The 26,972-nt window shown below is 42.2% G+C and overlaps 1 protein-coding gene across 1 annotated transcript in view; it reads right to left on the minus strand.

The window, feature by feature from the left end:
* Positions 1-1,828: 1,828 nt before the first annotated feature.
* DDAH1 (dimethylarginine dimethylaminohydrolase 1) overlaps positions 1,829-26,972 on the minus strand; it is a 59,354-nt gene continuing 34,210 nt past the window's right edge. The window contains exons 2-6 of the mRNA XM_074832415.1: positions 22,023-22,122; positions 20,784-20,857; positions 20,068-20,187; positions 6,817-6,960; positions 1,829-6,381 (exon numbers count right to left, since the gene is read on the minus strand). Of these exons, the coding sequence (XP_074688516.1) occupies positions 6,265-6,381; positions 6,817-6,960; positions 20,068-20,187; positions 20,784-20,857; positions 22,023-22,122 (555 nt within the window). The 3' untranslated portion in view covers positions 1,829-6,264. The remainder of the gene's footprint in view (positions 6,382-6,816; positions 6,961-20,067; positions 20,188-20,783; positions 20,858-22,022; positions 22,123-26,972) is intronic.

The following is a 26,972-nucleotide window of genomic DNA, read 5'->3' on the forward strand; positions in this document are numbered from 1 at the left end:
TTAACAGGATTTAATGGTCCAGGCAGCTGGAAGACTACTCTCAGCATGAAACTCATTGTAGGAAGTTAGCATTAGTTCAAGATTAAGAAGTGTGCCTCAATGAAGAGCAAGTTAATTTCTTTCAGGGGAGCTGGGAAGATTTTGGACACTGTATTGGTTTTATGAGTAGGTACTTATGTAACATCCATCTAGAATAAGTTTCTAGAGTAAATTTCCAGATAAGTTTTGGAAACTGCTTATGACCCAGAGCTGTTAAAATCTTTCACAATATTGGTCCTAGAAAATGTTGTAACACTGTCACAGTTTGTGAGAAGGGGCTGGTTGGCTTTTCAGAGCTGTGACTGGCTCCAGGTTTTCTTCACCTTCTGCCCTCATTGATCAACCCCTCTCCAGGCAGCCTGTCCTTACTGCAGAGCAGGGCCTCTACGTGGGAGCTTCATGTGCTCCTATCCCATTCTCCCTCCTGGTCCTTACTTGAGGGTCTGGGTCCTGCCTCAGGGCAACCCCTTTTTGAATCTGGCAGGACCCCCCACTCCCCCTGCCCCAGGCCCCTGTGAGAGCATACACCCAAGTACAGAAGTCTTTACTTGCTGAATATTCTACATCTAAATTTTACAAAGGGCACTCCATTTTAAATGGCTGTTATGCTTTTGCTGTTGAAGGTTTTGATATCCTATGAAGAACTTCTTAATGTGGCAAGGCAAGGAGTGGCAGCTTGTATAGTTTTTGTTATTTTTAATTATTGCTACTTAGAAACAAATTCAAGTAAATTGGTACCAACTCTCTCCTGTAGATAGGGGTACACAAAAATGCATGTAAATGCAGTAGTTTGCTACATTAATTGCACCAAGCTAAATGTATCCACATTAGATGTAGTGCTGATATAAAAATCAGTATAAAAATCATCCTTTTAAACAGTGTAGTTAAATTAGTACAAAAGCTGTATTTAGATCTGCCCTAATTAAATCTTTCCTTATTCCTGTTTTTCCAAAAAAAATAGTATTAGATTATCGTTTATTTCAAGTCCTATTACTAGCCAATCTGTACAGTTTGGAAGTGATGTAATTCTTTTTCTGCAGTACTGTTAATTTATGTTGGGTTTCTTAAAAAGTTGAAGCAACAATATTGAGGACTTGACCAGTTGAATCTTGGATTGCCACAAGGTGGCACTGAAGGCCCATGAGCACTTACATGTCCACGAAGCATGGAGTAACTGCACTGTCTCCCGAGATCATTAATCCTAACATCATATCCTGATGATATCAGAGCACAAGGGTACAAGCAGAGATTAGCCCCACACGCACTGCTTGTAGCACACAACAAGTAGTATTTAGATATAAAACATGCGACCATCTGTCCTGTTACCACAAAGCAGTGTCTGAAATGTAGTCACCTCTCCTGACTTCCTGGGAGAGAAAAGACACAAGAGCTACATGAATAATTTAACGATAACAGTTATGCCACTAAACCTTTGTAGTTTCACCATTTGTAATTTACAGTAAATACAGGAACTACTGAGAAAATACTGTACTACAGTAACATCTGTTTAGGTATCTTGGACAATAACAACATTTAGTCACAACTATTGTATCTAGAACACACAGGTAATAGCCCCTGTCTATACATTATTCTCAAAAGTAGAATCTAAAATCATGAGTTGTTTTTAAATAGTCAAGATTTCTTCTAACAGGGTTAAAGGTTTCAGCACTAGTGTCTATAATTGGCTTTATTTCTAGGCATGTAACAAGCTTCCAAGTAAAAAGATGGCATGAAACAGTATTAAATGCATGTTTTCAGTTTCAAAACAAGAGGCAAAAACTACACAGTGCACAGTACAACTGACACTTTATTCCTTCGTGATGGGGATAGATAGTATTGAAACTGCAAGAGTCACAAAAAAAAAAATCAAAGTGCAAACCTCTATTAGAACAGATTATGGAATGTATTGACGTTTTTGGCACAAAAACTGGGGAACTAGATACTGCAACAAGATTTTAAGTTTAATGAAATGTAACACTTCTGTGTTCAGTAGTCATATTTGTGCACTGCAGAACAATACAATGTAAAACAGTGACTAACACGATTCACATGCAACTCTATACAAGTTACATCATACGTCCAGTTAAAACTTTTCTGAAAATACAGAGGTTCAATGATACTTTGTTCACAATCACTTAACAAATACCATTCTTTAAGCAGTCTTATCTTTTCAGCTTCCTTACTGATAAAAGAAAAAACAGACAATCTTAAATAGTAAATTATTTTCCCCAAATGGTTCCATGTGAATGTTGATATTTTCTGTCAAAGTAATTTGGCTCTGACTTCTCTGATATAATGTATAAGAAGCTGAATGAAATCAAAACCTCATTTTTTCCCCATAGTTCATCCCCAATTTGCTGTCAACAAACAGCATCCTGTGCACTGACTTTTTGTTTTTAAAACTGGACGTAGTGTTGTCATCTATGAGCTCCGTACCTATCACATGGAAATCACCAAAAATATCAGAGCATAGCTTCATATAGTGGCATCTATTTAAGACTGAAAATGAGTATATTAGCATGGAAAAGACAAAAATGCAGAAATGGAAGAATTCAAGTTTATCTTATAAGGTACAGTATGCATTCACATTTTCATTGCAGAGAGAGACACTGTATTCACATTCTGTTGAAGAAAGAAACCCACATATCACAGCTCTCCCTAAACTCTTAGCAAAGATAACATCATGAAAGATCTATAATGCACATAGTAGCACTTTCATTTGAACTGAGCTAAGCTGATTGCTCAAAGGAAAAAAAACACAAACCTTTCATGAGTAATTCAAGCCCCATTGCTGAGCTATTAACCACAAGAACTTCTGTGCTGGCCTGCTATGTCATACAGCTTGACAGTTGTTATCAAGCGTTTTATGTGGGCAGCTATTAGTGTTCAGTGTCTCATCTCCTTTTTTGGTTTGGGATTTCATTTTATTATTTATATTAATCAAGGATGATGATTTATATCAGGCATCTGAGAAATGTTCTGGTGACAAGATATACAGGATGCCCATTAGATGCATATGTATCACAGCAGAAATGTCCTCACAACCAAATTCTTCATTTGGGCAACAGAAAAAATAGCAAACAGCAAGAACAAGAAGCATTTGGTATGACTTTAGTTCTTACTACCATACTGCAAATGCACAAATTGAAATGCTCTTAGTGTTTTTGCTTTATGATGCCAGAATAAAGAACAATGCTAAAAGCAGAGAGGTGAGGGCAATCCCACTAACCAGCTTAGGTAACTTTTGACATCTGGCTAAGATATAATTTAGAGCATCTGTTAGGAAGCTATGATACCTACTGAGACCAACAGAGAGAAAGCAGGTGTGATTTAGAGCACCTAAATTCTGTGCCTGAAGTTAGACAGTTTGAATACAACTTGAAATCATTACCTGAGGGAATTCAGGTCTCTCAGCCACTCCCTTGCTCTTTCTGTATACCAAAGTGCAGCCCTGAAGCCAAGGAAATCTAAATGGCAACAACTTCTCTGTCAATGCAGATGTTTCTCAGCTCTGAGATCCCAACTTCCTCCCTTGGAGAGCCACGGGAATTCATTGTCACCTATTCTATTGCTTTCAGGGACACAAGATACAACAATGTCCACCACAAATGTTTCTCTTTTCTGGAGTAATTCTAAAGAAGAGGAGTCACCCTTGCCACTCTCTGGATCTACAGCTTCCGTTGACAGTCATCCTTCCAGCTCAGAAGTAGTCGCTCAGAGCCAAAGTGGACCCCTCAGTTTCTCCCTGCTCCTGGCAGGGAGAGAGTGAGTTTAGGATAGTCCACTGTGGGTTGGGATACTTTGTAGTGCACAGCAAAGAGGGAGGAGTACAGAAAAAGAAGATTCAAGGAGGAGAACTGAGGCAACAGAAGGCAAAATCACTTGGGGTTAAAAGAGGAAAGTGCTCATCATGCCATAAACTAGAAATGAGAGTCTGAGGAAGAGAGACAGGTGGAAAGAAAAAAAAAAAACACAACAGAAAGTTTAAGAGATAAATTGAATTGAAATCCACCAGCCTAACGCTGTCCCATTGTAGCTGGATGGTCTGGTTCCCTAGCAAGAGGAGGGAAGAGGGACTGAAGGACATGGATGGGGGCCAGGCCCCAGGATGCACACGGACAGGTCAGGAGGATTCTGTTCCGGTTTTGTATGACAGCTCCCATAGCTGCACAGGTTTTTAACAGAGTACAGCTTGCCTCTAGAAGGTCACAGTTAAATGCTGCAGGGTCACTTTTTGGCACAAAATCTTTGCTTAACATCAAGTCATTTTAAAATGCAAGATGCTTTATCAGATATTTAAAAAGCATCAAGGGAAGGTAGAAAAAGAGGTTCCCCACTGCAGTGTTTACATCCTTAGAGCCTGCGTCAGGCTTAAATGATGGCGCATGGGAATGGAGGAGACAAAGGGGAAACATTAGGAGAACGCTTTGGGACAGCACACAGCCATAAAACCAGCACTTGCTGTTTGGCTGGCTAAAGACTTCCTTTGGGACATGCTCTCTTTTCACATACATTATACTCACTCGTCATTGCTCTCTCCCTTGCACTACCTTGTGTCTTCACAATGTACAGCGTGCCCACAATGCATCAAATGTATTCTGGTAGCTGCCAGGAGGTTTCTTCCTCAGACACTGAGATGAAGCGAGAGATATGCTGAGGAGTACCTACGGATATGAGTACTTGTGTTTCCTCCCTTATGACTGCACAAAAAAGTACGCAGGTTTCCAAAGGATATCCAAGTGTGTGCTCGGTTAATACTGTTTGTTTTCCTGCAGACCACATTGCCTGAGCCCCGCCGCTTGCTTCCTACTGTACCTTAGCAACACGCCGCAAGTGGTTCAGGAAAGGTGGAGGAGATGTCTAGAAGCTGATAACGTGTTCAGACTATTTGTCAGTCTCTGGAGAGTTCCTACTACTGCCTCTGTTTGGGAATTTCTCCATCCTTAGTTTACAAATGGTTTAACAAGAAGCATGTGAATACAATGGTGTATGCTTCACTTTACTGTGGTGAAAAAAGTATGACTCAGTGGGTAAACATGTTGTGGAATTTGCTACAAAATTTGTATTTGTTTTAACTGAATACCACAGTAAATATTCATGCAATTAAAAAAAATAAGATTGTTATTGTTCCAAGGAAAACTGTCCCAAGGGCAGATAAAGTACAAATGCCAATCTTTCAGGAAAAAATAGCTTCCCTTATTCATGAGCATAATCCAGGAATAGCTGTCCTTCAACTCCTTCTATCACCCTTTCCTTTTGAATTTTGCTAGTAAGTGGCCTCCAAAAGAGGAGAAAACAGAAAGGACAGACAGACATGAATAAAAACAGTAAACAAAGAGAATTTAAAACCCCCATATTTTAGATTACTTTTGTATGTTTAACTTTTCCAAAAGCATCTCAGTCTTTCATTTTTGTGGTCTGGGTGCTCCTGGGATCTGGCCTTTTTAAAAAATCCTCTTCTGTTCTCACCAAATTGAAAGTCACGGCATTAGCAGCAAATTGGGACCTGAACTTGCAGAACATACCTTGTGTGGCTGCACTACTCCATTTTTGTCATTCAAGTTTCCCAGGCAGACACTGCCCTTAAACATTCCTGTCGGAGGAAGCATTTTCCAAAGTTGCTACCTGGCCTCTGAAGCTGACTCCAGCCACATGCTCTGCCCAGCAGCAGCAACGTGAAATGGCTGAGACAGTAAGCAGAGTCCACTGCCCAGTGTTCCAGCTAGTGCACGGAAAGCTTCCCTACCACCCAAGACACCAAGTTCATGAGCCCACTGAGTTCTCTTCAGTCCCCCCCACTGAAAGCAAAGAGGACTAAGAAAGGAAAAAAAGATGCAGAGCAAGGAAGCAAGAGAAAAAACACAGGAGAAGATAACATTATAAAGACAATAGAGGTGCTTGAAATACTGAGAATTAGTTGGTTTTCCTAAAATTTTCACACAGATATGTTAAATCACTAAAGCTAGGGATTAGCCATTATAATTGTCTTCTGCTAGCCCATAGGACTAACATACTTCAGAGTTATGTGCCCCCCAAACCATACATCCACCTTATATACCATCTGCAAGGACATAATAAAAATACACAAAGCAAAAAATTTGTAAACAAGGGTTAGTAGCACAGTGGTACAGTAGATTGTCAATAAAAACAATAAAAGTGTGGATACAGATTCGTCTACCTTGTGTGTAACATTATTGCCAGTTACAAGGGAGGGACTCTGTAAACTCATAATTCTGAAGTTTTGTTAATAAGCACAGAGCAACAGGTGAGTGACCCATCTACTTTCTCCAGTTCTGTGTTGGCTATTGGAATCAGCATATGGTCCTTCAGTTTTTCAAATACCTGTTTAGGAAAGAAAACGGAACAGAAATCATTACAATTTATGCCTCTCTATTTTCCCTTTTCTCTAAGTATTTACAGAATGAACAGGCATGGATTTATCAGTGGATGCTAAGCCGTCCTGTCATTTGTAATCAACACTAACATTTACAGCATACATGACCTTCTGGCTATGGGATTCATGCACATCAATACTGCAGTCAGGGGAACTGTTGCTACATTCAGTTGTGCAGAAGCAGCACCAAGGGCACAAGAGACAGAGTAATTAAATCAGTAGTGGAGATGAGAACAGAGTCCGGGCCGCCCACCTCTCACCACCTGGTATTTCCATGATGGGATACAACAGCCCATTCTGGAAAGCACCCAATTTCAATTCCCACTGACTTCCCAGCAAGGCTGGGATGTCGGGGGTCCAGGCACCCTCAGTGCGGCTCTCACCTTTGCACTCTCTGGGTACTCCTCAGGGGCTCGGTGCAGCAGGACATGGCCTTTGCTGGGAATGTTTAAGTAGATGCAGTTTGCTGCGGCATCATCGGGCACTGTCAGCTTGTCGTAGCGGTGGTCACTCATCTGTTGCATGGTCTGCCAGGAGACAAAGTGCAGCTATTTAGACCAAACATTAGCAACCCCAAGAAATGGGAGAACAGAGCCTTCAAAAAATAGCTGTGACTGCCAAGTCAGCCAAGCGCCATTTTGCTATGCAGCAAGTAAAGAGATCTCTTTTCATCTCTGACCTTCAAGGAAAAATCTACTAACCCTAACTGAAATGAGCAGTAGAAAACCTTTGTGAAATGGTTCCTGCAAGCAGCAGGATTAATCAGGGCACTCAAAGTAAGGTCTTTTGCTCAAGGAATGCACATTGAGCATGCAAAACTTCTGCTCCCATTGATGGCAACTATAGGTGCTCAGCACCTTCAAAAAAAGCAGCCATCACTCAATATTTATAAAATGAGTGTGAATTAACATAAACAGGACAGGAACAGTTCCCAGCTTGGATATCAGCCCAATCTTAATTCTTTTCAAGAACCTCCTTTCTGCTTTCCAAGCAGTTACTCTTTCACTAAGCACCTGTGCCGGGGGAGCGAGAAGGCACGTCTGTGCTAATCCTTGTTCCCAAGGGGACAACACAATAACCTTCTCAGAACAGCAGAGCTGGTGGGTTTCAGAGGTTTGGTTTATAAATATAGGGCTCATATACAAATTTGGATCCTGGCTGGAATTTCAGAGACAGAGACTCTAAGCACATGAGAAGCCTGAGACCCCATGTTTTGGATCAGACTCAGCTTTTTAATAAAGATGGGAAAAGTTTGGAGACAAGATGCCCGACTCCCATTGTACCATTCCAGCTTTACATCAGCTTCACCCTGACAGAGACCAAGAATAATGCAGAAGTGAACAAAACTCTAAGTCAAAAACTTCAGTTCTACTGAAAACCTAAGCAAATGCAAGTGTTTCAGTTTCTCTCATAGCCAGCCCCCCTACGTTCCCATGTACATTGCAAATATGCAAGCAGAAAGAAGAGGCTTTTTTTCAGCTTAAAATGCTCACACTAATATTATCTTAAAAATAAACTGGTATTCTGTTAACAAATTTTTTCAACTAAATCCCCTTCTTGGGGAAACACCACAGACTTACATCGCATAGTGGAGAGCAGACCTTAATTTTAGGCACAGTTAAGTTTATAATTAAATTATTTGTAAGGTCATTAATTTGTACTACTTCTCATTCATAAAAAAAATACAATATAGAACTGAACTATAACAAGGATCTACAACATATTGGGAAGCAAAACAACTCATACTTGCACACACCTACAGTAAGTAATTTCTTTATAGGTCTGGATGCATTTTTCATGTTGTAGCCTGAGTCATTCACATCCCACAGAGAACATGAAATTCACAACGCAGAATGCCATGCATTCTTGAGGAAGTGTTATCAGATTGTCATTTCTGGTTCCTTCTGAAGTTATGAAACTTCCCAAGGTCACATCTACCTCCATAAAAGGTTAATGTGTTTTTCTGGGGGAAAATCCTCGCACCTTTACTTCACCAGATGTATTTTTATACTGTGCTTACCATGGTTGACTTTCTTATTTATAATTTTGTTTCTGTTATATTGCCAAGATATATTTTATTACGCTTTCCTTGATGTTGCAGACATCTAGCAGCAGGTGACATGTCCGCACTCAGTGCAACTCTTCTCCCTGGTAACCAGAGCCAGCTCGTCCTCTACCTGCAGCTTCTCTTTTCTTCCCTACATAATCTTTAAGTCTCAATTAAGAAAACATATTTATTAAATCGGCACTAAAATACATGTATCAGTAGAAGAAAAGTCACTGCGCCTGTATTTCACTCAGCTCCCAAACAACTCTTTTCTCTAGTCCTTGTTGGAAACAGAATCCTGATATTGTAGGTTTTCTGTAGGAACAAGTCATTCATCAGAAATATATTGTGAATCACTGAAACATTTCCATATGAAATTATGAATAAATTCTTAAGCAGAAGGATATGGACACATCTCCCATTCATTTGCTTCTGGAAAATGCTGAAGTGACAACAGCAGCAGCAAGCAGAAATGAAGAACAAGTGGCAGGGCTGTAGCTGTGCCTCAGGAATCAGCTTCGGGAAGCCTGGGAGATGGCGGCAAGAGCACATTAGAAGCATTGTTTTCAAGATTAAAAAGCACAGGAGTGGTGGCTGAATTAATTCAGAAACACATGAGAAAAAATGAGGGGGAAAGCGAGATGAAGCAGCATGGGAGTTTGAGTACACAGCTGCAACAGTGGGAATAGGATCTCAGCTAGCTTGAACAACACTGCAAGAAAGCATTTATTAATAACTGGACATTTGACAATACAAGATTACTCTCTTCCTTGGCTATTAAGGAGGAGATCATATTTGCAAGCTTTCATTACTGTTACAACTATGCCTGCTCGTTGAAGTAAAATTTCAAAAACCACTTTGAGAGCGCGCCCAGGCAATAACTCAAACCTGCCCCATAGGGAGGTTTCTGTACGCAGCAGAAATGCACCAATATGATCCAACCAGGTTATTTTAAAGACCTGTGGGGTTTTCCATGTTTCTATTACGTAAAGTCAGTGAGCACATGTGCCTAGCCAGACAGGATTCCAGGGCAGAGAAAGAGATAAAAGCAAGGTCCTTTGATTATGTTTTCTATCAGATACACCCCAAAAATACCTATTTTTTTGGAAGTTTACAAAGACTATAGCACTCGCACAATGCGTTTGTGGAGGGCTGGCTTTCTGCCCACAAATGTTGTATGACCAGCTACGTTAAGGGCCAGGCATTTCCCGCATGCCTAGTTTTTCTGGGAATTTTCTTCAGCCTGAAGAGGGTAATTTTCATTGCACATTCTCTCAGCCCTTAGTCATGCTTTCCTTATATTGAAGTCATTCGCATAGCCTAAAATGCCTTTTCTATAGTTTTTTACAGTGTGTCCTCAGACAACTGAGGTAATGGATAAGCTAAATAATCCTAAATATGAAGCAGCATTAGGCATGAAGGAAAAATGCGTATGCGTTTAGGGCCTATTATCACTGACAGAGTTAAGATGACAGCATGCACTTTTAAATCAGGCCAAGCCTAGTTACAAGTTTTCCCCACTCCTGAGGACAGCTCCAGTCTGAGCCCTGCTGCCACCTGGGACCTACTCACACCCACATTGCTGCGGGACAGGCATCAACCAAACCCACCACACTTGCAATGCACCTTTGGATCTTCAACACTCCACAAGCAAAACCAAACATAGAGTGAATGTTCCTCTTGCTAACATGGCAACAAACACTGCAATTAAAAATGCCTGTGTCATGTTGACAGAGAAGCAGAAATGCCAATTTTCACAGTCTGATTTTTGTTTTGATTAGACCCCAACATTTAAAAGAAAAATCAAAGCTAAGGCCAAGTCAAATGCATGCAACCCTACACCCACAGGATCATTCTCTCACCAGATTTCAGCTACCCTTTCCTAAATCCTTCAAGTCACAGTATTCTTAAAAGAAAACTATTCACCTAAAACTATTTAAGATATTTTTTCCACCCACTCTCTTTTCCTTCTTTCTAAGCACATTAAAGTTTGGTCTGTTCTACACTGATGCTTAAGTAACATTTGGCCTGGGGTACAGAGCAAATTGGAATATTTTAATCCAAGAGGTTACAAATTGTGAGAAAAGATTAAGCTACATAAAAATTTTGCCTACAACAATGAAAATGAAGTATTTTTGTGGTGTGGGGCAGCTAACACTGATGAAAAGAGTAATTCAGCAATATGCAGCCAGCAGCCACATCCCCCCAGCATGGCTGGGAGTTTGGAAGGACAGCATGCTTCTCTTCTGCTTGGAGGAAGGACCACTTGTCTGGGAACAACATCAGGCTGATGCCCTTACACACTTAAGGCAAAAGATGAGGACGGGCACCTGACCAGGACATTGCCATCTGGAAGGAGGACAGAGAGAAAGGTAAATTATTGCTTGCTACCTGGAAAATAACCCTGATTACCAAACCTACCACTTTTTAAGGCTTGCAGAACCTGGAAGAGCTTTTTTTTCAGTGCTGCATGATGCGGGTCTCCAGTCCCACATGAGAGGTGACAATATCCCACTTCTGGATCCTAAGACAGGGACTGGAGGCAACTGAGATTCGATGTGTGGTTCCCAAGAACTCGTCAGCTGTCATACACAGCAATACCACCTACAGCACTGCCCCAGGAGTTTGTCCTGTTCACTTTTGAACCTGTAGCAAAGTAGCTTAAGGGTTCAGACACATACTGTGTGAGAAAGTATTTATTTTCCTTTCTTTTTTGAACTTACCCCTTGCCTTTAGAGCTCCCCTGGTTCTTGCACTGGAAGGGACAGAGGACAATTGATCCCTGATCACCTTTTCCACATAATTCCCGATTTTATAGGCACCTATGATCCCATCTTGTTGTCTCTTTTTCAGGTTATAGTCATAGCTTGCTTAGTTTGTCTTCTTGGGCAAGCTGTTCCAGATATCTGTCCAGCCTTATTGCACTTTTCTGAATCTTTCCAGTTCTACTCCACCTTTTCTGGAATGAAGGGATTATGCATACAAAGCACAAACAACAGTCAACACACAGATGCACCACAGTTTTAATCAGTGGCATAACTATGTTCTCCATTTGGTTTCCAGTTGACATGGCAATTTCAACAAGCCCAGGATCCTATTTCTGTGGTAATGATCAGTCAGAGCCCATTATTTTGTATGTGATGTTCACACTGTCATTCTCCCTGTCCCTGCTGCACATCACTTTACACTTACCTATACTGATTTTCATTCATTACTTTATTGCTCTGTCTCTATTAAGTTCCCCCCTCACTTCATATTTGGAGAAACAATTGGCACTGGAGAGAGAAAGCAGCAGCCTTAGGGTTCAACACAAGAAAGTGCAGGACAGAGTGGGGCTGGCAACGACGCTACGGTGCTATACACCTGGGTGCAGGGACTCAGCCTGCTACACAAACCACACTACTCAACAGCTTCTCAGAGTTTCCTTGAAATGCCGCAGTGCCAACAGTGACCATAAAGAGTTGGCCAGGGTAACCAGAGGGGACAGAAGAGCAGAGCTGGAAAAGCCAATGACCTTGCTTGAACGTCAAGATCTATCAGCAGTATCACTCCCAAATGCAGACAGGTGGCAGACAACAGCAGGGTAGACTCAGTAGGAAGGGAACAAGACAGCCACTTTGAGCAGCATAAATCGCAGTAGAATGATCTAAGGCTTATTGTTGGGTACTGAAAAGCCTGCTAGAGATATAAGATAGGATAGGATAGCACAGACCCTACAGATGCAAACTGCATTTGAGATCTATTTCAAACCCGCAATGCCCCAGTCTGCCATGGTCAATACACCAACTTTCTTAGCCTATACATAGCCAGAGCATTTAATTTCCACCTACCACCCACACTCTCAGCAGCTGGGCTTTTGGCTTTTCCTCCCTGCTGCACCCTTGCAGTCATGTTTTCCAGACGGCAGAGTTCCTTAAGCAACCTCTCCCACCCTGCTCCTCGGCTTTTCCTGGCGCAGGACACCTTTTGCATCACTGCAGATGTGATGGGTACCACGCGCCGTTCACGTCCACACCTGCGTGCTCTGCCTCTCTGAACCACCCTGCGTCATGGCCATGCTGTCACCTGCCTGCCAGCTCTGCCCAAGGGCCGCTGCAAAGGGAAACCATGACCTGAGGAGGGGAAAAGGAAACAGCGTATGTGTGTTGTTGCTTTCAGTCAAGAAGGCGAGAGAACGAGCATCCTGTCTTTTGGAACAGGAACGCAGGGAGAGAATAGTCAAAGAAAAAAAAGAAAAGCAAAGGAATAGAAACATGAGTCCCCATTTACGCAAGTCAAATGACATCTCAGTCAGCCTCTGACCCAGATCCTGTGGCCTTACTGGGGATGACAAATATGTATCAAAAGGGACACGTTCCTCTCCCTTAAGAAAAAAAGACTCACACAACAGTCTCTATTCTATAAATATATACTTTTGAGTCTGTATCTTCCAAAAGACTAGATTCTTCTGCATATATGCAAACTGAACAGCACTGACACTCACTTAAGCACAGTATGTTTATTACAACATCTAACTTTAATTAAAGAAAACCACAACTAGCTGCCTTTTTAAATAGCAGGTCATATGGTAAAGACCTACGTCCTCTGAGATGCTGTACAACCCTAATTCATAAAGTAATGGAAAATCAGAAGGAGCTAAAAGAATTTATAAAATTCTGTGCACTTTGACTAGTTTTCCTATATATAAGGCTGAGAGCAGCAAAGCCTCATTTTTTAATTTTTATTTTTAGGGGCAAGTTATCAATCATTCTCTGGATTTCACTAACCTTTCTTTGTTGCTGCATTACAGAAAAGTCAGCATTCATCTGCACTTTCTGCTAATTCCCTACCTGATGTCATCCTCTTTGGCTTATTAATATTAGTAATCATTTCCACAGCAACCCATTGTGATATCGTAAATAGGGGATTATGACTTCATGTAGGGAATAAGCAGAGGCACAAATGATGAATTCTTAAGGCAGAAGAGATAACGTTTTCATGCAAACTTATGCATTACTAGAGAAGACAGACACTATACAGACAAAAGGAAGAGCAGATTTAGCTGAGCCTTTTCATGCTGCCTGGGAGTACAGGCTGCTTTCTAAGAACACGAAGTTTTCCCTTAGGTGCCTGTTCTGGAAGCACTTCTGTGGCAGAGCTGGGAACCCCTCAGCTTTATGCAGGCACTATAACCCTGCTCTCATGCAGGGAAACAGTACTCAGCTTTTTAAAGCTGGCACACTGCAGAGACTTCAGTTATACAAGATGGAATAAGAACTAAAGGCATTTAATCACAGGAATGGGGGCAACTGCCAATGCTGGAACAACTCCTTGCACCCAAGTCTTTAAAATCACTGCTCTGATCATAGCTTTGGATACAGACCAAGGGCCTAGTTGCCCAAAAGAGACTCCTTTCTATTTTATCCTTAAGATGTGGTTTCAATAAGCCTCCCTTGACCTCTGTCAAAACAGCTGCATTTGCAACAGCATCCTTCAGGGAATAATTTAGGGGATGAATGAGCAGCTCCACTCCCAATAGAAGATACTGAATGGGAGAGTCAAAAACAAGGCAGAGAAATCACGGGCAATCTTTTATTGAAAGTGGGGAAATAAAGGTATTTGCTGAAGTCATGGTGTTGCACTACTGTACATATTCCAATACACTCCTGACCATAATGAAATCCCATTGACAAATGAGGTTGAAGCTTGGGATACCAGGGACAAGCTCAGAGGTGCAGATGTCACCACCACTCCGGGTCCTGCTGGGGCATGTCTGTCCAGGGAACACGAGGGGTTGAAAGCTTAGTTGTTACCTGCTCTGCCTTGCACCTTGCCTGGCAATGCCACTCAGCCCTGACATCTGCCATGGTCACGCTGCCTCTGTAATTAATATCTGTTCCTCTGAAATGACTAGCTGAAATCCCAGACATTTTGCATGCAACTCCATTATCCCATATCTCGGAGAGAATACCCCAGACACAGCTGGCCACACAGACCAAGCTCCAGCTGTACGGTGGGACAAGTGCTCTCCACGATGCAGCCCTCACCCCTAGGCATCATGCTGGGTTTCCTACCTTCCCTCCAGGTCCTCTGCTCCCTTCTGAGACCCACCAGCAATCATCAGGCACCCAGCATTACCCCAGAGCAGTAGGTTCACAGCAAGGTTTTCTTTACCAGTCCCATGGGGAGACCCTGGGGCAAGTCCTTTGGCGAGTGTCTGACATCAGAGCCTACTCAAAGGACAACCTCATTTCCCAAATTCATTAGCAGGCACTTGCTACAAATACAATACACACTGCCTGCAAGGGAATAGTTGAGCTTGCCAAAGCTGGGAACAACACACATAACCCTCAGATTTGAGATTGCTACTGAGTTACCCAAAGGGTATGACCATATGAGAATGGTTTGACCATAGACAAAGCTGCTTAAACTAAGGACTGTGTCCATCATCATCTGCCGCTGTCCAAGTCTTCACTCATCACAGAACGCAGAAGGGATCTGTGATCTGTACCAACACAAACAGCCAAAGGACAGAAGTGTGGCTTTTCAGGATTTAGTATAGAGTGAGAGAGTACAGAAAGGAGTGTGCAATAGATGCTGTGTCACGGTTCCCATCGTCATCTTGCCTAGCATTTGCCTGGAACCTGAACAGGATTACGTCCTTGGCCAGTTCCTGCTCTTCTGCTGTCCCAGCAAGACCCCAAGACTGTGTCCCTCATTATGGAAAAAGCAGTGCAGAGTGTTCGCTCACAGCACTGCCCTGTCACCTCCCAGTGCTGGGGCCAGCATTGTCACAGCCCAAATTCACCCTCATGGTAAAGGTCAGTGACTCCAACAGTGCAGGATCAGAGCCCAAATGTGACATGTTTGGAGGAAATCCTGGCCTCACTGAGGGAACAGAAAAATAATCCCAGGCTTTACTGGCTCAACATCCATGGCCAATGTTCAACTACGGAATTACGCGTATGGAATTATGAACGGGTTTAACTACAAGAAGGAATTAAATGCATGCTGAAAACAGCAGAGGGAAGTTAAAGTTTCAGATGTGATAGCCACTACAGGCCCCAGTACTTTCTGCAGTTCATTTGTCTCTCTTTTTCACCCTGTTTCCTCAAGTGCCACTTTTCAGTTGCAGCCCAAATAAATATTCTATACTTGCCAGAGCCTGAAGAGGATTTCATGGTTAAAATGTCACTTCTGATTTATTATCTGCTTCCAGCCTGTGCTCTATAATCCTAAACTCTGTGCACTCATTTCCTAGCTCACTTGCAGCACTTTACATTACGCACACCACACTAAACTCATAATCAATTGCACTCTGCCATATGTGAGCACCAGATTCAATTTCTTTTTCTATTTTTAAAGTATTGTAAGGATACATGAGTTGCGCTAGTAGAAGCAATCACAAAAAATTTCTCTTTTAAGCAAGATTGTTAGTAGGAAGATAAATCCTATTTTAAATATAAAATGTTAGCATAGCATGACGTAGCAGTTCACTTGTTGCCTAACAAGACACACTACAGCATGAAAACAACTCAACTATGAGGGATGGTTAAAGACAGTTTAATCATTTTGCTTATACGATTGCATTTCCAGACATGAAAAATGGGAACAACAAAGGAGAGGTCTAAAATAACAAGCTATCACAATAAAGGAGTGGCATGCTGGGCAGTGCCAGGCAAATGACTTGGTAGAAGCTCAGGGGACCGTACTGTCACACAGACTGCGACGAGTAACGAGAGGAGCAGCTGACAGCACTGCTATAGCTCAATCAATCTAATGAAATCTAGGGAGCAGCTTTTAATTCTGAGTATCAGTGCCTCATAGAGACCCTACTGCCTTTGCATGTCCACAAGACTGCAAGAAGCTGATCACCAACTGAAATTTTTTCTTCGGAGGCAAGTGAACAAACACAAAGAAATCACACAGGTCAAAAATCAAGAATTCAAATGTTAGAGGAAGCTAGTGATAAGCAGCACTGACAACTCTGACATTTCCAAGACAGAGACTTTACCTATTTGTTTTCCCGTAACGTCTCTGAAGAGATTTAGATTCCTGCAGGAACAGCTAGAGGTTCTCCAGAATGAGAGTGGAGTAGGATCCAATACACTGAGCAAGAAACACACTCTGGGTAACTTCATATGTTGGTCTGACTGTGACACAGTTGCCTGATGTAACCTGTCAGCTCGCTGGGAGCATGAGAAGGGCACATGCTATGGCACAAAACTGCTGCACCAAGCCAGAGTCCCTAACCTCAGCTGGCAGGGTACGAGCAAACACTACCATCACACACATGTAAACATGCTGCTAAATGTCCAATGCAGATAAACACACTAAAAACTGACATAGTTGATTTATTTTTTAAAAGATATCCACCAACAATCAAAGACTGCTGGATTATCTTGTTAATTACCATCTTCTTTTAAAAATGTATCTGCTTTTTACTGTACCTTGATTAATGCTGGTATTTACTTGATGGCTAGTTACCAGCAACATTTAATCAGCTTATCCAAAAAATATTTTTGGCTACAATAGCTAAATTGATGCACTGCAACACGATTAGCCGAGCCATGCAAAAGGCTTTAATCAAACTGATGAGTTCTCAGATTAGTCCTGGCTCAAGTTCAAATTGCAGCTCTGAGCAACCAGTATTGTACTTGAATTTTGCTCATGTTTATAAACACTCTATGCAAGCATAGGGCTGTCTGGATATCTGCAAACTTCATCAGGCTGCTGCTCAAGATGCATTTTGAGTTTAAGCCTGAATATTTGGGATAGTGTATATTTCACAGGGAAAGATGCAGGGCACTTTCCATCCCAGAATAAATCAATCTCACAGCATCAGGAACATTAGACCTTTACAGATAAAACTGTTTCTCATAGGTTTCTCAGGGGAGAAGACATGGGTGATAAGCTGGGAATGTACTCCCAGAGCTTCACGTAGTGATTTCTAATAAGAGAGTAACTTTGACAGCTTTTTCAAATGAATGAGCAAACTTAAAGCCACTCCAACCTATGTGGTAAGTCAAGGGATTGTCCTCTTGTTTAAGAGCTCCCCTAAGCTCATGCAGAGCAATCAGGCTGCTATCCTATTCCCTTAATTGCTGCCAGGATGCAAGTCTAAGCCAGCCAGGACTGCACTTTCCTGGCCTCCATAATTCAACTATGTCCAGCAGGGGAGATTCTGAGATTTGAAATGTTGGTTTTGTCTTAGCTGGGGACTGAGACATCTTAAATCTTGAAGTGTCACAAGATAAGAGAGGAAAAAAAACCACCAAATCTCTGCCAAGCTCTGATAGTAAAAATAACGCTGCTGGGAAAAGAAAAGTCCTAGGATTATGCCCACGAGGAAAATGTATAAGATACAAAAAGCAAATGTGTAATGAAGCACTGCAGCATGACAGTAAGGACAAGAAGTCTCTCAGGCCTCCATCTTGCAAATATTTAAGGATGTTTTAAAGTAATAAATATCACTAGCTTACTGAAGCCAAGGAGATGTACAAGACATGCAGAAGGGGTTCCTAAGCTCTTTGGGGGCCAGGGATGTTGATTTCAGAGTTACATACTATTTCTGTTATAAATGTTCTGCCTGGCAGATTCAGATCAGTAGCCTTGGGCACCGATAGCAGTGCTGTTCTTAAAAATAATTCATGCTTTAGAAGCAGGGCAAGAGATACAAGCTGGGTTGCATAAGTAGCATTTAAACTGAGCAGATTTCAGAGAGCTTTCTCACTAGCACAGCAGAGCTATCTTCACTCCTCCTCATTTATTGCAAGGGACACACAGCTGGCTTCCTCCATGCATTAGTGATCATGTTGCAAAAAGGAGGCTTCTGCAAAGCCAAAGAGCAAAGCCTGCACTTAGGTTCTTATTTATTGGCAAAAGAATCAGTATAATCAGAAGCTGAGAATTTAGGACTTGCTGCTATCACTGAAAAGTAAATTTTGGTTTAATCTTTTGGCCTGAGTTTGGCTAGGATAAAGTTAATTTTCACAAGAAGCTGGGAGGGGACACAGACAGGACAGCTGACCAGAACTAGCCAAGGGGATATTCGATACCATATGACGTCATGCTCAGGATATAAACTAGGGGAGCTGGCCAGGGAGGGACCCTCCTATAAACTAGGAGGGATCATGGCTTGGGAATCTACTGGGCATCAGATTCCAGATGGTGAGCAATTGCATTGTGTCACTCACTTCACATACTCTTTTTTTATTATTATTATTCCTCTCCTTGTGTTGTCCTATTAAACTGTCCTTATCTCAAACCACTAGTTTTTACCTTTTTCTTCTGATTCTCCTCCCCATCCCACCGGTGTGGGGGAGGAGTGAGCAAGCAGTCACATGGTGCTTAGCTGCTGGCTGGGCCTAAACCACAACATCTTTGAAGGCAAGTTCTGATAAAAATGCATAAGACACTTATCTGTAATGCTTTCAGACATGCTCTGGCTTACCTCCATCTTCAAACCAAAGTGTGCCGGATGGTAGGTCCTAATTTATCAAGAGGGACAAACTCCCTCAAGCTTCACGTCAGGTAAAGTCTCAGTTGCACTTTGCTGTTTTGGTGCCCCAGCCAAAGTTTCTGCTGCAAAGCATCAGTGCCTAAAGCTGTGTTACCATGCAGGAGCAGAGATGCTGATCTCTTGAGTGAGCTGTCTCATTGCCTATATGCATAATGAGATTCATGGCCTCAGGTGTCTGCACCCACATCTCTGAAAAAGCTTGATTTGGTAGATTTGCTCTGAACACACCCAGCAGGCAGGAAAGCCGCTGAGCCTAGTGCAACCTGCAGCAGCAATAAATATTTCCTATTGAGGATGATGGTGTAGTAGAGGGATGACCTGCTACACAACAGATTACTGGTGTGCAAGTCTGCCAGAGAAGAGACACCCAGATTCATGAGGCTTCTTAGCCCGAGGGTTCCAACCCACACCTCCCACTTTAAAGGAAAATGTTCAGAGACTCAAATTATTACCAGGTTGGGTTGAGACTGCTCTCCCTTCTGCTGAAGCCATGCTGTTATGAGACCCTCATGGGACTAGAGAGGAAAAAGCGTGACCAGGAAGGAACTTGACTTTGTAGCCAGGTGATAGAGGAAGGCAGGATGGGGAGTCCTGGCCTCTGGTCCCCATGGCTGGAGTTACTTACTGATTTTATCCAGAGAGTCAACACTGCAAAATGCATACACAGGTCATCTTTGCAACAGGGATCAGACCCCTCTCCCTCTTCCTTCATGCCGAAACTTTTTACTTCCCCTCCATCAGTTTTAAAAGCCATATTTCCTCATGGAAACATCTGAAGTAAGTATCTCCACTGGTCTGATGATATCTTCTTCCTCCCTCCTATCACCAAGTTATCACCTTTTTAGTCAACAAAGCTGTAAGTAATAACCTGCATAATCTGTTTATTTCCTGAAAACAGCTAAAGCTAAATTAACATCACTATTCTCTTACTTGATAAAAACTTTATGGTTTGCACATACAGGAGACCCTGAGGTGATTTCCTCTTTCATTGATCTATACCTATTTTAAACTTCCAGCATCCTTGAGCAGAGATTAAAAACAAAAAACCCAAGTTTGTTGATTAGGAAATTTTCTTATGTGCTTTACCTTGAGGGCTTTCTGTGCAGCTTCACTTGATCCGATAGCAATCAAGTTTGGTCCAGCCATGCTGCAAAAGCTCTTCAGATGCAAAGAATCATGAACAGGGACTGTGGAGACAGCATAATCCTGTATGGGAGCAAAGAGTAGCTGCTATATATATTTTTAAGTTGTCCTATTTCCATAATTATATTGAGACATTCCATAATTAATTTTACTCTCTGCAAATTAACTATAGCAACATATCCCAGGGCACAGTGTCAACTGCTTAAGTATGACATACCCCTCTGGACCAGCTTGTCTTGTCTGGTGCACTGGAGTAAAATCCAGAACATGTTTCAAATATTACTATTGTTGCAACTGTAAAGAAATACATTAAAATGAGTAATGAAAGAGTACGTACATAAAACCTCTCCAGGGACCAGCAGTAAGAACATAGCCAATACATTAGAACATTAAGAACATGAGTGTTGATATGTCCTCAAATAATAAGAGCCTCCCACTATCCAAGTTACTTTCATGCAGCAATCTCACATTTCAGATCCAACTTCAGCATCCTGTAAAGTGACAGATGCTCAAACCTTTTCAGTAACTTGTACCCTTTTTTCTTTAATAAGTCCTAAATAAAGCACTTGAGTATAAAAATTATACTGGCCAAGACATTTGTCAAATTGATTCAGTGGGTGATAGCTTATATTCCCTGTGGCAGGAATGAATCTACAAACCTTAAATGTGTCAGCCAGAATTTCGGCACCACGTTGATTTGTCCGCCTGGAAAGACCCACAAAAAATTCTCTGCCTAGAATGAAAAAAGTTAAGGGCAAAACAATTACAGCATTCTTTTTTTTAAGCCATCCAAAAAAATCACCACATTAGCTCCTTCATCAGAACATACACATTTTAAAAACAGGCCTGCTTTAGAGACATTTTGAAGCAATCTTTCATGAATATCGTTTTCTAGCTTTCTTTTCTTAAGTGGAGTACTAAAACTGAAAATTCAGCATAGAAGAATGCAACCTGCAATTGTGAGCTGATAATATAAAGCAATTATCTTTTTCCAGAAGACACATTTCACCAGAAGCATAAATAGCTTCCTCTTCTAAAGCTCTGCAATGGTCATTGAGTCAGGAAAGAGAACAGCTGAGCTGGATTAGCACAGCACTGATTGACCATTTCCCTCTCCCTCTGAGATTTCCTCAGGTCTCAAAGGCAGCTCTGCAGCCACTGGATCCTCCAGCTCAGAGAAAATCAGTGCTGGATCTGCACTGCCTTAGAAAGGCCTCCCTTCCTAGACTGCCTCTTTTGAGACCCTTCTTTCCCCTTGGTGAACTAAGGCAAGCAGCCAGTCTACTGTGATGCTGATCAAAATAAACAGGCTCATTCAGCACAGGCAGGGAGCAAGCGTGTGTGCAGCCGATGTGAGAAAATGCCTAATGGGTTTAATGACATAAAAAACACAGCCAGTATCTTCATCTTTGAAGTCAACCATGCATATAAGTTGTCTAGCACATGACATCTGGCAGGCAACTCCACCACTTTCTCCATAAACTAAAAATGCATTTTTTGCATTTGATTCATTGAACTAGTGACAATTGTCTGCATCAGGCTTTTGTAAGTCCTGAAAATGAGTCTGGTGAACGTAGCTGCTTGTAATAAGAAATATGAAACAACTGCAGGCAGTTGACTACTGAAAACATTTTTCTTATTGGCACTTTACAAGCTAAAATAAAATTTACATGCACAGTGCTGCTCTTTGTACTGTGTGTACTGCTACTTCATTTATTCAGGCATTAGGCAGGACATCAAGGGTTGCATTGAAAATTCATTTCAGGTACCTTCATAACATTTAGTAAACAACTGATTTAACAAACCACACGAATGACATTTTATGACGCAGACGACAGATAACATGCAGTCTTCGAGGCAGTCAGAATATGTAAACAGCAAATTCACTACCACTATACCTGTAAATAAGACGTCTCCACCATCCAAGGTTGCGTTTTCATCTACCATCTCTACTATATTGAGGTTGAGACTTTCTAGTACTCTCTTCATGGTTTCAACCTGTTTAAAAGAAAGTTGTTTAGAAAATAATGTATCATTGAAAAACTTAAAAAACTACCAGAAATACACATCATTAAGATAATTAAAAGTCCTTTAGCACGCCTTTAGCAAGACAGATGGCAGGGTCCTTTGTGTCCCTGCCCATTGCACTTCCCCAGCTCTCTCCAGAGGCCTTTGTGGTCTGGAAGGAAGGGGTGTCAAGCGGCAGTGATCAGGCTCTTGCCTTTGCATGGGAACCAGGCAGCATCCAGGGGAGCCAGACGAGGAGTCCAAAACACATGTTAAGTCTGATCCCTCTGCACAGTAACATCCTCTCACAAACGTTATCCCTTGGATTTGAGAGGGGAAAAAGCACCAGCAGAGGAGTGACACTCTCCTTCTGCACTGCTCAGACACAAGACATGGCTCTACCAGCCATGGAGGTGGCAGCTCTACCCCATGCCCCTCTTCCATCAGGGAAAAAAACAAATCCCCAAATCAGTAAATGTTCATTTTCTTTATAGTTTTGCAACTTTACTAAGCACTAGTTCTCCTTGTATTTCTGAGCTACCTTGCTACAGAATTACAAGACCTTTCACGTCCTTGCATGTTCCACTGGTCATTTATCTATTTAATGTGATAAATTAAGCATTTCTAGAAGAAACACAGGAAGCTAAAGCAGGTGACACCATACTTGTCTTCCAGCACCATATACCAACCGAAGCAACTCTAGCAGCCTTACTCTTGGGCTCTGTTCCAGGCTTTGAAGATATTTGTAAGATGCTCAAGATGTTTTTCCCTAACAGTTGAGTTCATTTTAGCTTATGAAACCAAATTTAAACAAATAAAATGACTGCCATATAAATAGCTGGACCTTTTTTCCATGATGGGTGTTAATGGATTCAAGTCTACGGTTCAATGTTTTGCAGGGTTTTTAAGCAACCAGTAGAAATTCCTAGAGTTTTAATTGGAAAGTGCTGTTCACATGTCTGGTGACATATGCTAGGAATATCTTTCAATATCCATTGCTTGTGTGAAATAGAAGTCTCAAGTTACTGTTTGTTTTCTATGGGCAACACCAGGAACTTCATTCGTAAAAACAGAAATGAAAAAAGGAGCACAAACTGAGATGGAGAAGATCAGAGGGAAGACAACATTATTAAAAAGGCAACTGGAAAAAAAGAACTTGTAGATAAAGGATTCTGGAAAAACAAAACCAAAAATTAATAGCCCATCTGCTTTTGCATATAGCTGAGTTTCCTGCATGGAAACAGACTTGCATTACCCTCACCACATCATCTTTAAAGACATAGTGCAGCAGTCCTGAGTAGTCTCCAACATAGCATGTCCACAGTATGTGTTTGACACATGACCATCTTGGAAACAGCATATTGCATCATTCAGAGTTTGGGTTAGTTTGTGGTAAAGTCCACAAGTAGCTGGAGTCTGTATCTCATCACTGCAAAAGGGAATCAAGAGCGTGGCTCCATCCTTAAGCCTTCCCACATCAGGAAGGACTGTGCCACTTTCCAACCGAGCTTCTATCCCGGAGAGAAAACAAGATACAATCTCTAAGGAGGAACATCCTCAAGTAAAAAGTTAGAAGTAGGGATGCAGCAAAGGTGTTTGATTTTACAAAGCCTCCTATCCTCCTCACATTTTATCCTCACCAAACAACTGATATCCATTTTTCTGAAGCTCCTAACACATACTGGTAAGATTTTATAATGAATGAAAGACTAATTCACAGAGCTAGCTTTGATGTATGAACAAATAACCACCTCTTGGCTTTTTTTTTTCCTCCAGGAGAGAACTGAAAAAAAGTGGGAGAAAGTCTTCTGTGAAGCCACAGTTACCCAGGAGACACCACTAAAATACACAAAGTATTTGGACATGACCTGATTACAAGCATATTCACTATGAAGACGACTTACTGCTTGCTTTTTTCATAAGTAGCCGAGAGAAAAAGTCACCTTCCCTCACTTTATCTCCTTTATATGAAAAGTAAAATCCCAGGTAGTCAGAATTGTAGCACACAAAGGAAACACTCATCCGTGTCCTTTAGATTTCTGTATCGTATTATCTCAGGTCAGCTTAAGGTTTGTAACACGATATTGGGTTTTATTGTACACGTACCCATTAGTACATCAGTTGAGTGTTAAAGCTTGTATGCTTTGTGTAGTGATATTTTTTCTAATAAGCACATTCCTGGTGTGAGACGGGATGTGTCTAATCCATAGCAAAGCTGATTGAGAGACAATGGGCTGCAGCCAACTCAGCTCTGTTTCAAGGAAAGAGGACAATAACTGCGTTTGACATTTATAAGAATCTAATTTCCTCGTGCTTTAAAAATGGAGCTCATTACCATCCGGACTGGTGCCTTCCACCAATTACTGTAACTGATGTGCGGGGATTTTTTCCTTCTCTATATTAGTATTTGATGCACTCTAAATGGAGGCTGCTTCCTAAATTATTTACTGGGCTTCTGTGCACTAACCATATTATGGGATTTACGTTATTGACAGTAAGAAGGAAATTATCTTTTCAAAAGACAGTGGAAACAGGGAAATGATTTTGTGAGCCATGGGCTCACCTCTGCCAAGAGCAGGGCAGCTTTTCCACCAGGGTGCCAGGGCTGGGTGGTGGGACCGTGGGCAAGTCACCACTGAGGCTCTCAAATGCCGCATGGGCAGGGCACAGCTGGGGCTCGGCAGAAGTTGTGGATGGTACCAAATCAGGCGTCCCCTAATGACTGCAATTACCCGTCTGCCTCTGCCTCTGAGCTCTCGGTGAAGGGGAGACAACGTCTGCAGACCTGTTTCGGATGAAAGGATGCAGACAGATTCAGAGAGCTGAAGACCATCCAATGAGCCAGAGATTAAATGAGGTTTTTAAACCAGCAGAGCTTAGCTCTAAGCGCTAACAGCTCAGTTCTCCAAAGACTGACCACAGCCCTAACAAAAAGGACTCTCAGCCCAAGACACACTACCACACTGTCTCCTAAAATTTTACATCCAGCACCAATTTCTCCGGTGTTGTAAATCACAATTATTGTGTTTCAGTCTCCACTTCATTGTGTTTTAAACTGTCATTCATAGCTGTCCAAAGCAAATGTCAGACTTAATATATGCAGAAGTTAGACTATGATATCTCTGAGGTGACTATTTCTGGAGCCATTAGATCCGAGTTCACAAAGTGCCACTGTCAATATATAATGCATTTTTCAGCAAGACTCCAAGAGAAGGCTATAAATAGAGATGGGCAAATCTGGGGCCAGGAAAGGGTAGACTTCAGTTTTGCAAAACCAGATACCAGTGTATCCAGATACCACAATCCAGGTTCCTGCCTGTCTGAATCTGCTCCATTTGGAGATGAGGAAAGTTTGTCTCCTCTTGACAATAAGCACTGCCCTTCTGGGCTTGCAAAGGCTGCAAAGAAAATAAAGCAGCACTGTAATATTTTTGAGGTTTTTGAGAAGAAAAAGCCACTACTGGTTGTTTTCTTACTTTAAGTAGGTCAGATACACACCCTTGTGTATATTGATCTCGGAAATTTGTGGGATGTGGGTTGTGGCACAGTTTCTGACTCCTGCTCCCTGTGTTGATACCCTGGCTCTTGAGAGGTCAATGGGAAAGTCGTTGAAGAATAAGATGATCCAGCACTGCTATTCAATGCAGATCATGCTGTAAGAGTGGGTTAAGTGCAAGACAAGTAAGGTCAGCTCTGTCCCACAAACAGCCGCCAGCACAGCCTGGTAAGGACACCCTGTACCTGCCATTCCCACCCCATCAGCTGATGGACCACAGTTAGCTTTGGCAACCAATCCTGTTTTCTACCCACACAGGGCCTTTGTGTCTATCCCACTGCCTCTTTCGGGAAGGGGAGAGAAGGTGATGACCGGCAGTAGCCTGGCTACGAAGTGAATCACCAGCCACTCAGCAGGACACTCCTGAATCATGTGGGTGGAAATGCTGCTTGCTCCCAAGGCACCTGGACAAAACACATCCAGACTGCTCAGTTCAGAGCAATCTGAGCATGACGTCAAACTAGGCTGCGCATCACAACACATGGAAAACACGTCAGAACACCCTTTTGGGGAGTTTCAGTTGATCCTACCCTGCTGCTCTGCTGACACGGAGCTCCAGGGACAGGTCCTTACCCAATGGTGGGGCAGTTGCACGATAGCATCAGTCAGACTTGTAGTGCCTCAGTGGCTGTGCCAGACTACCCACCAGCTGACAGCCAGCACTGCGCTCTGCTGGCAGACACAGTGCTCCTTCCACCCCACTCAGCCAAAAATACCATTCAGAACAGCTGGTCCTCAACCACTTTTCATCAAACAAGGCCACAGGAAGGCCAAGAAGGAACACCGAGGTACACCCAAGCCATGTCCTCAAGCAGAAGATAACTTGTTAGTTGCTCCCGATACACAGATCCCACACCATGGCTTTCAGGTTGCAGCTCTGAGAGAGTTTCACCCTTACCCAAAGCTTGCACCAAGCAGGCGCGGCTTTTGGCAGAGTTTGGGTAGTTTATGAATCATGGAGTTCAGAAAAGGCCACACGGATAATTACCCAATTAGTTATTCCCCACACACTGCTAATTATGGATCCAAACCCACTTACTGCCCTACTACTGAAACAGTCACAAACTGTGTGCCTAGAGCTGATGTACCCAGTGCCAAATGTCCATTGTCCCTAGAGAGCAACCTGAGATTGGGGCAAGTACAGCACCATTAGGGATTAGTGCAGAAGGGGAAACATGGAAAGAGTTGGACCAGGGACAGCACAGAGAGGGTCTGGCACATGGAAGAGGAGCAGAAAGCAGTAGGTGGCCCCAGGACTTCTGGTCCCAGAAAAGCTTCTCCGCTG

Source organism: Strix aluco, chromosome 8, assembly GCF_031877795.1.
Source record: "Strix aluco isolate bStrAlu1 chromosome 8, bStrAlu1.hap1, whole genome shotgun sequence".
NCBI lineage: Eukaryota > Metazoa > Chordata > Aves > Strigiformes > Strigidae > Strix > Strix aluco.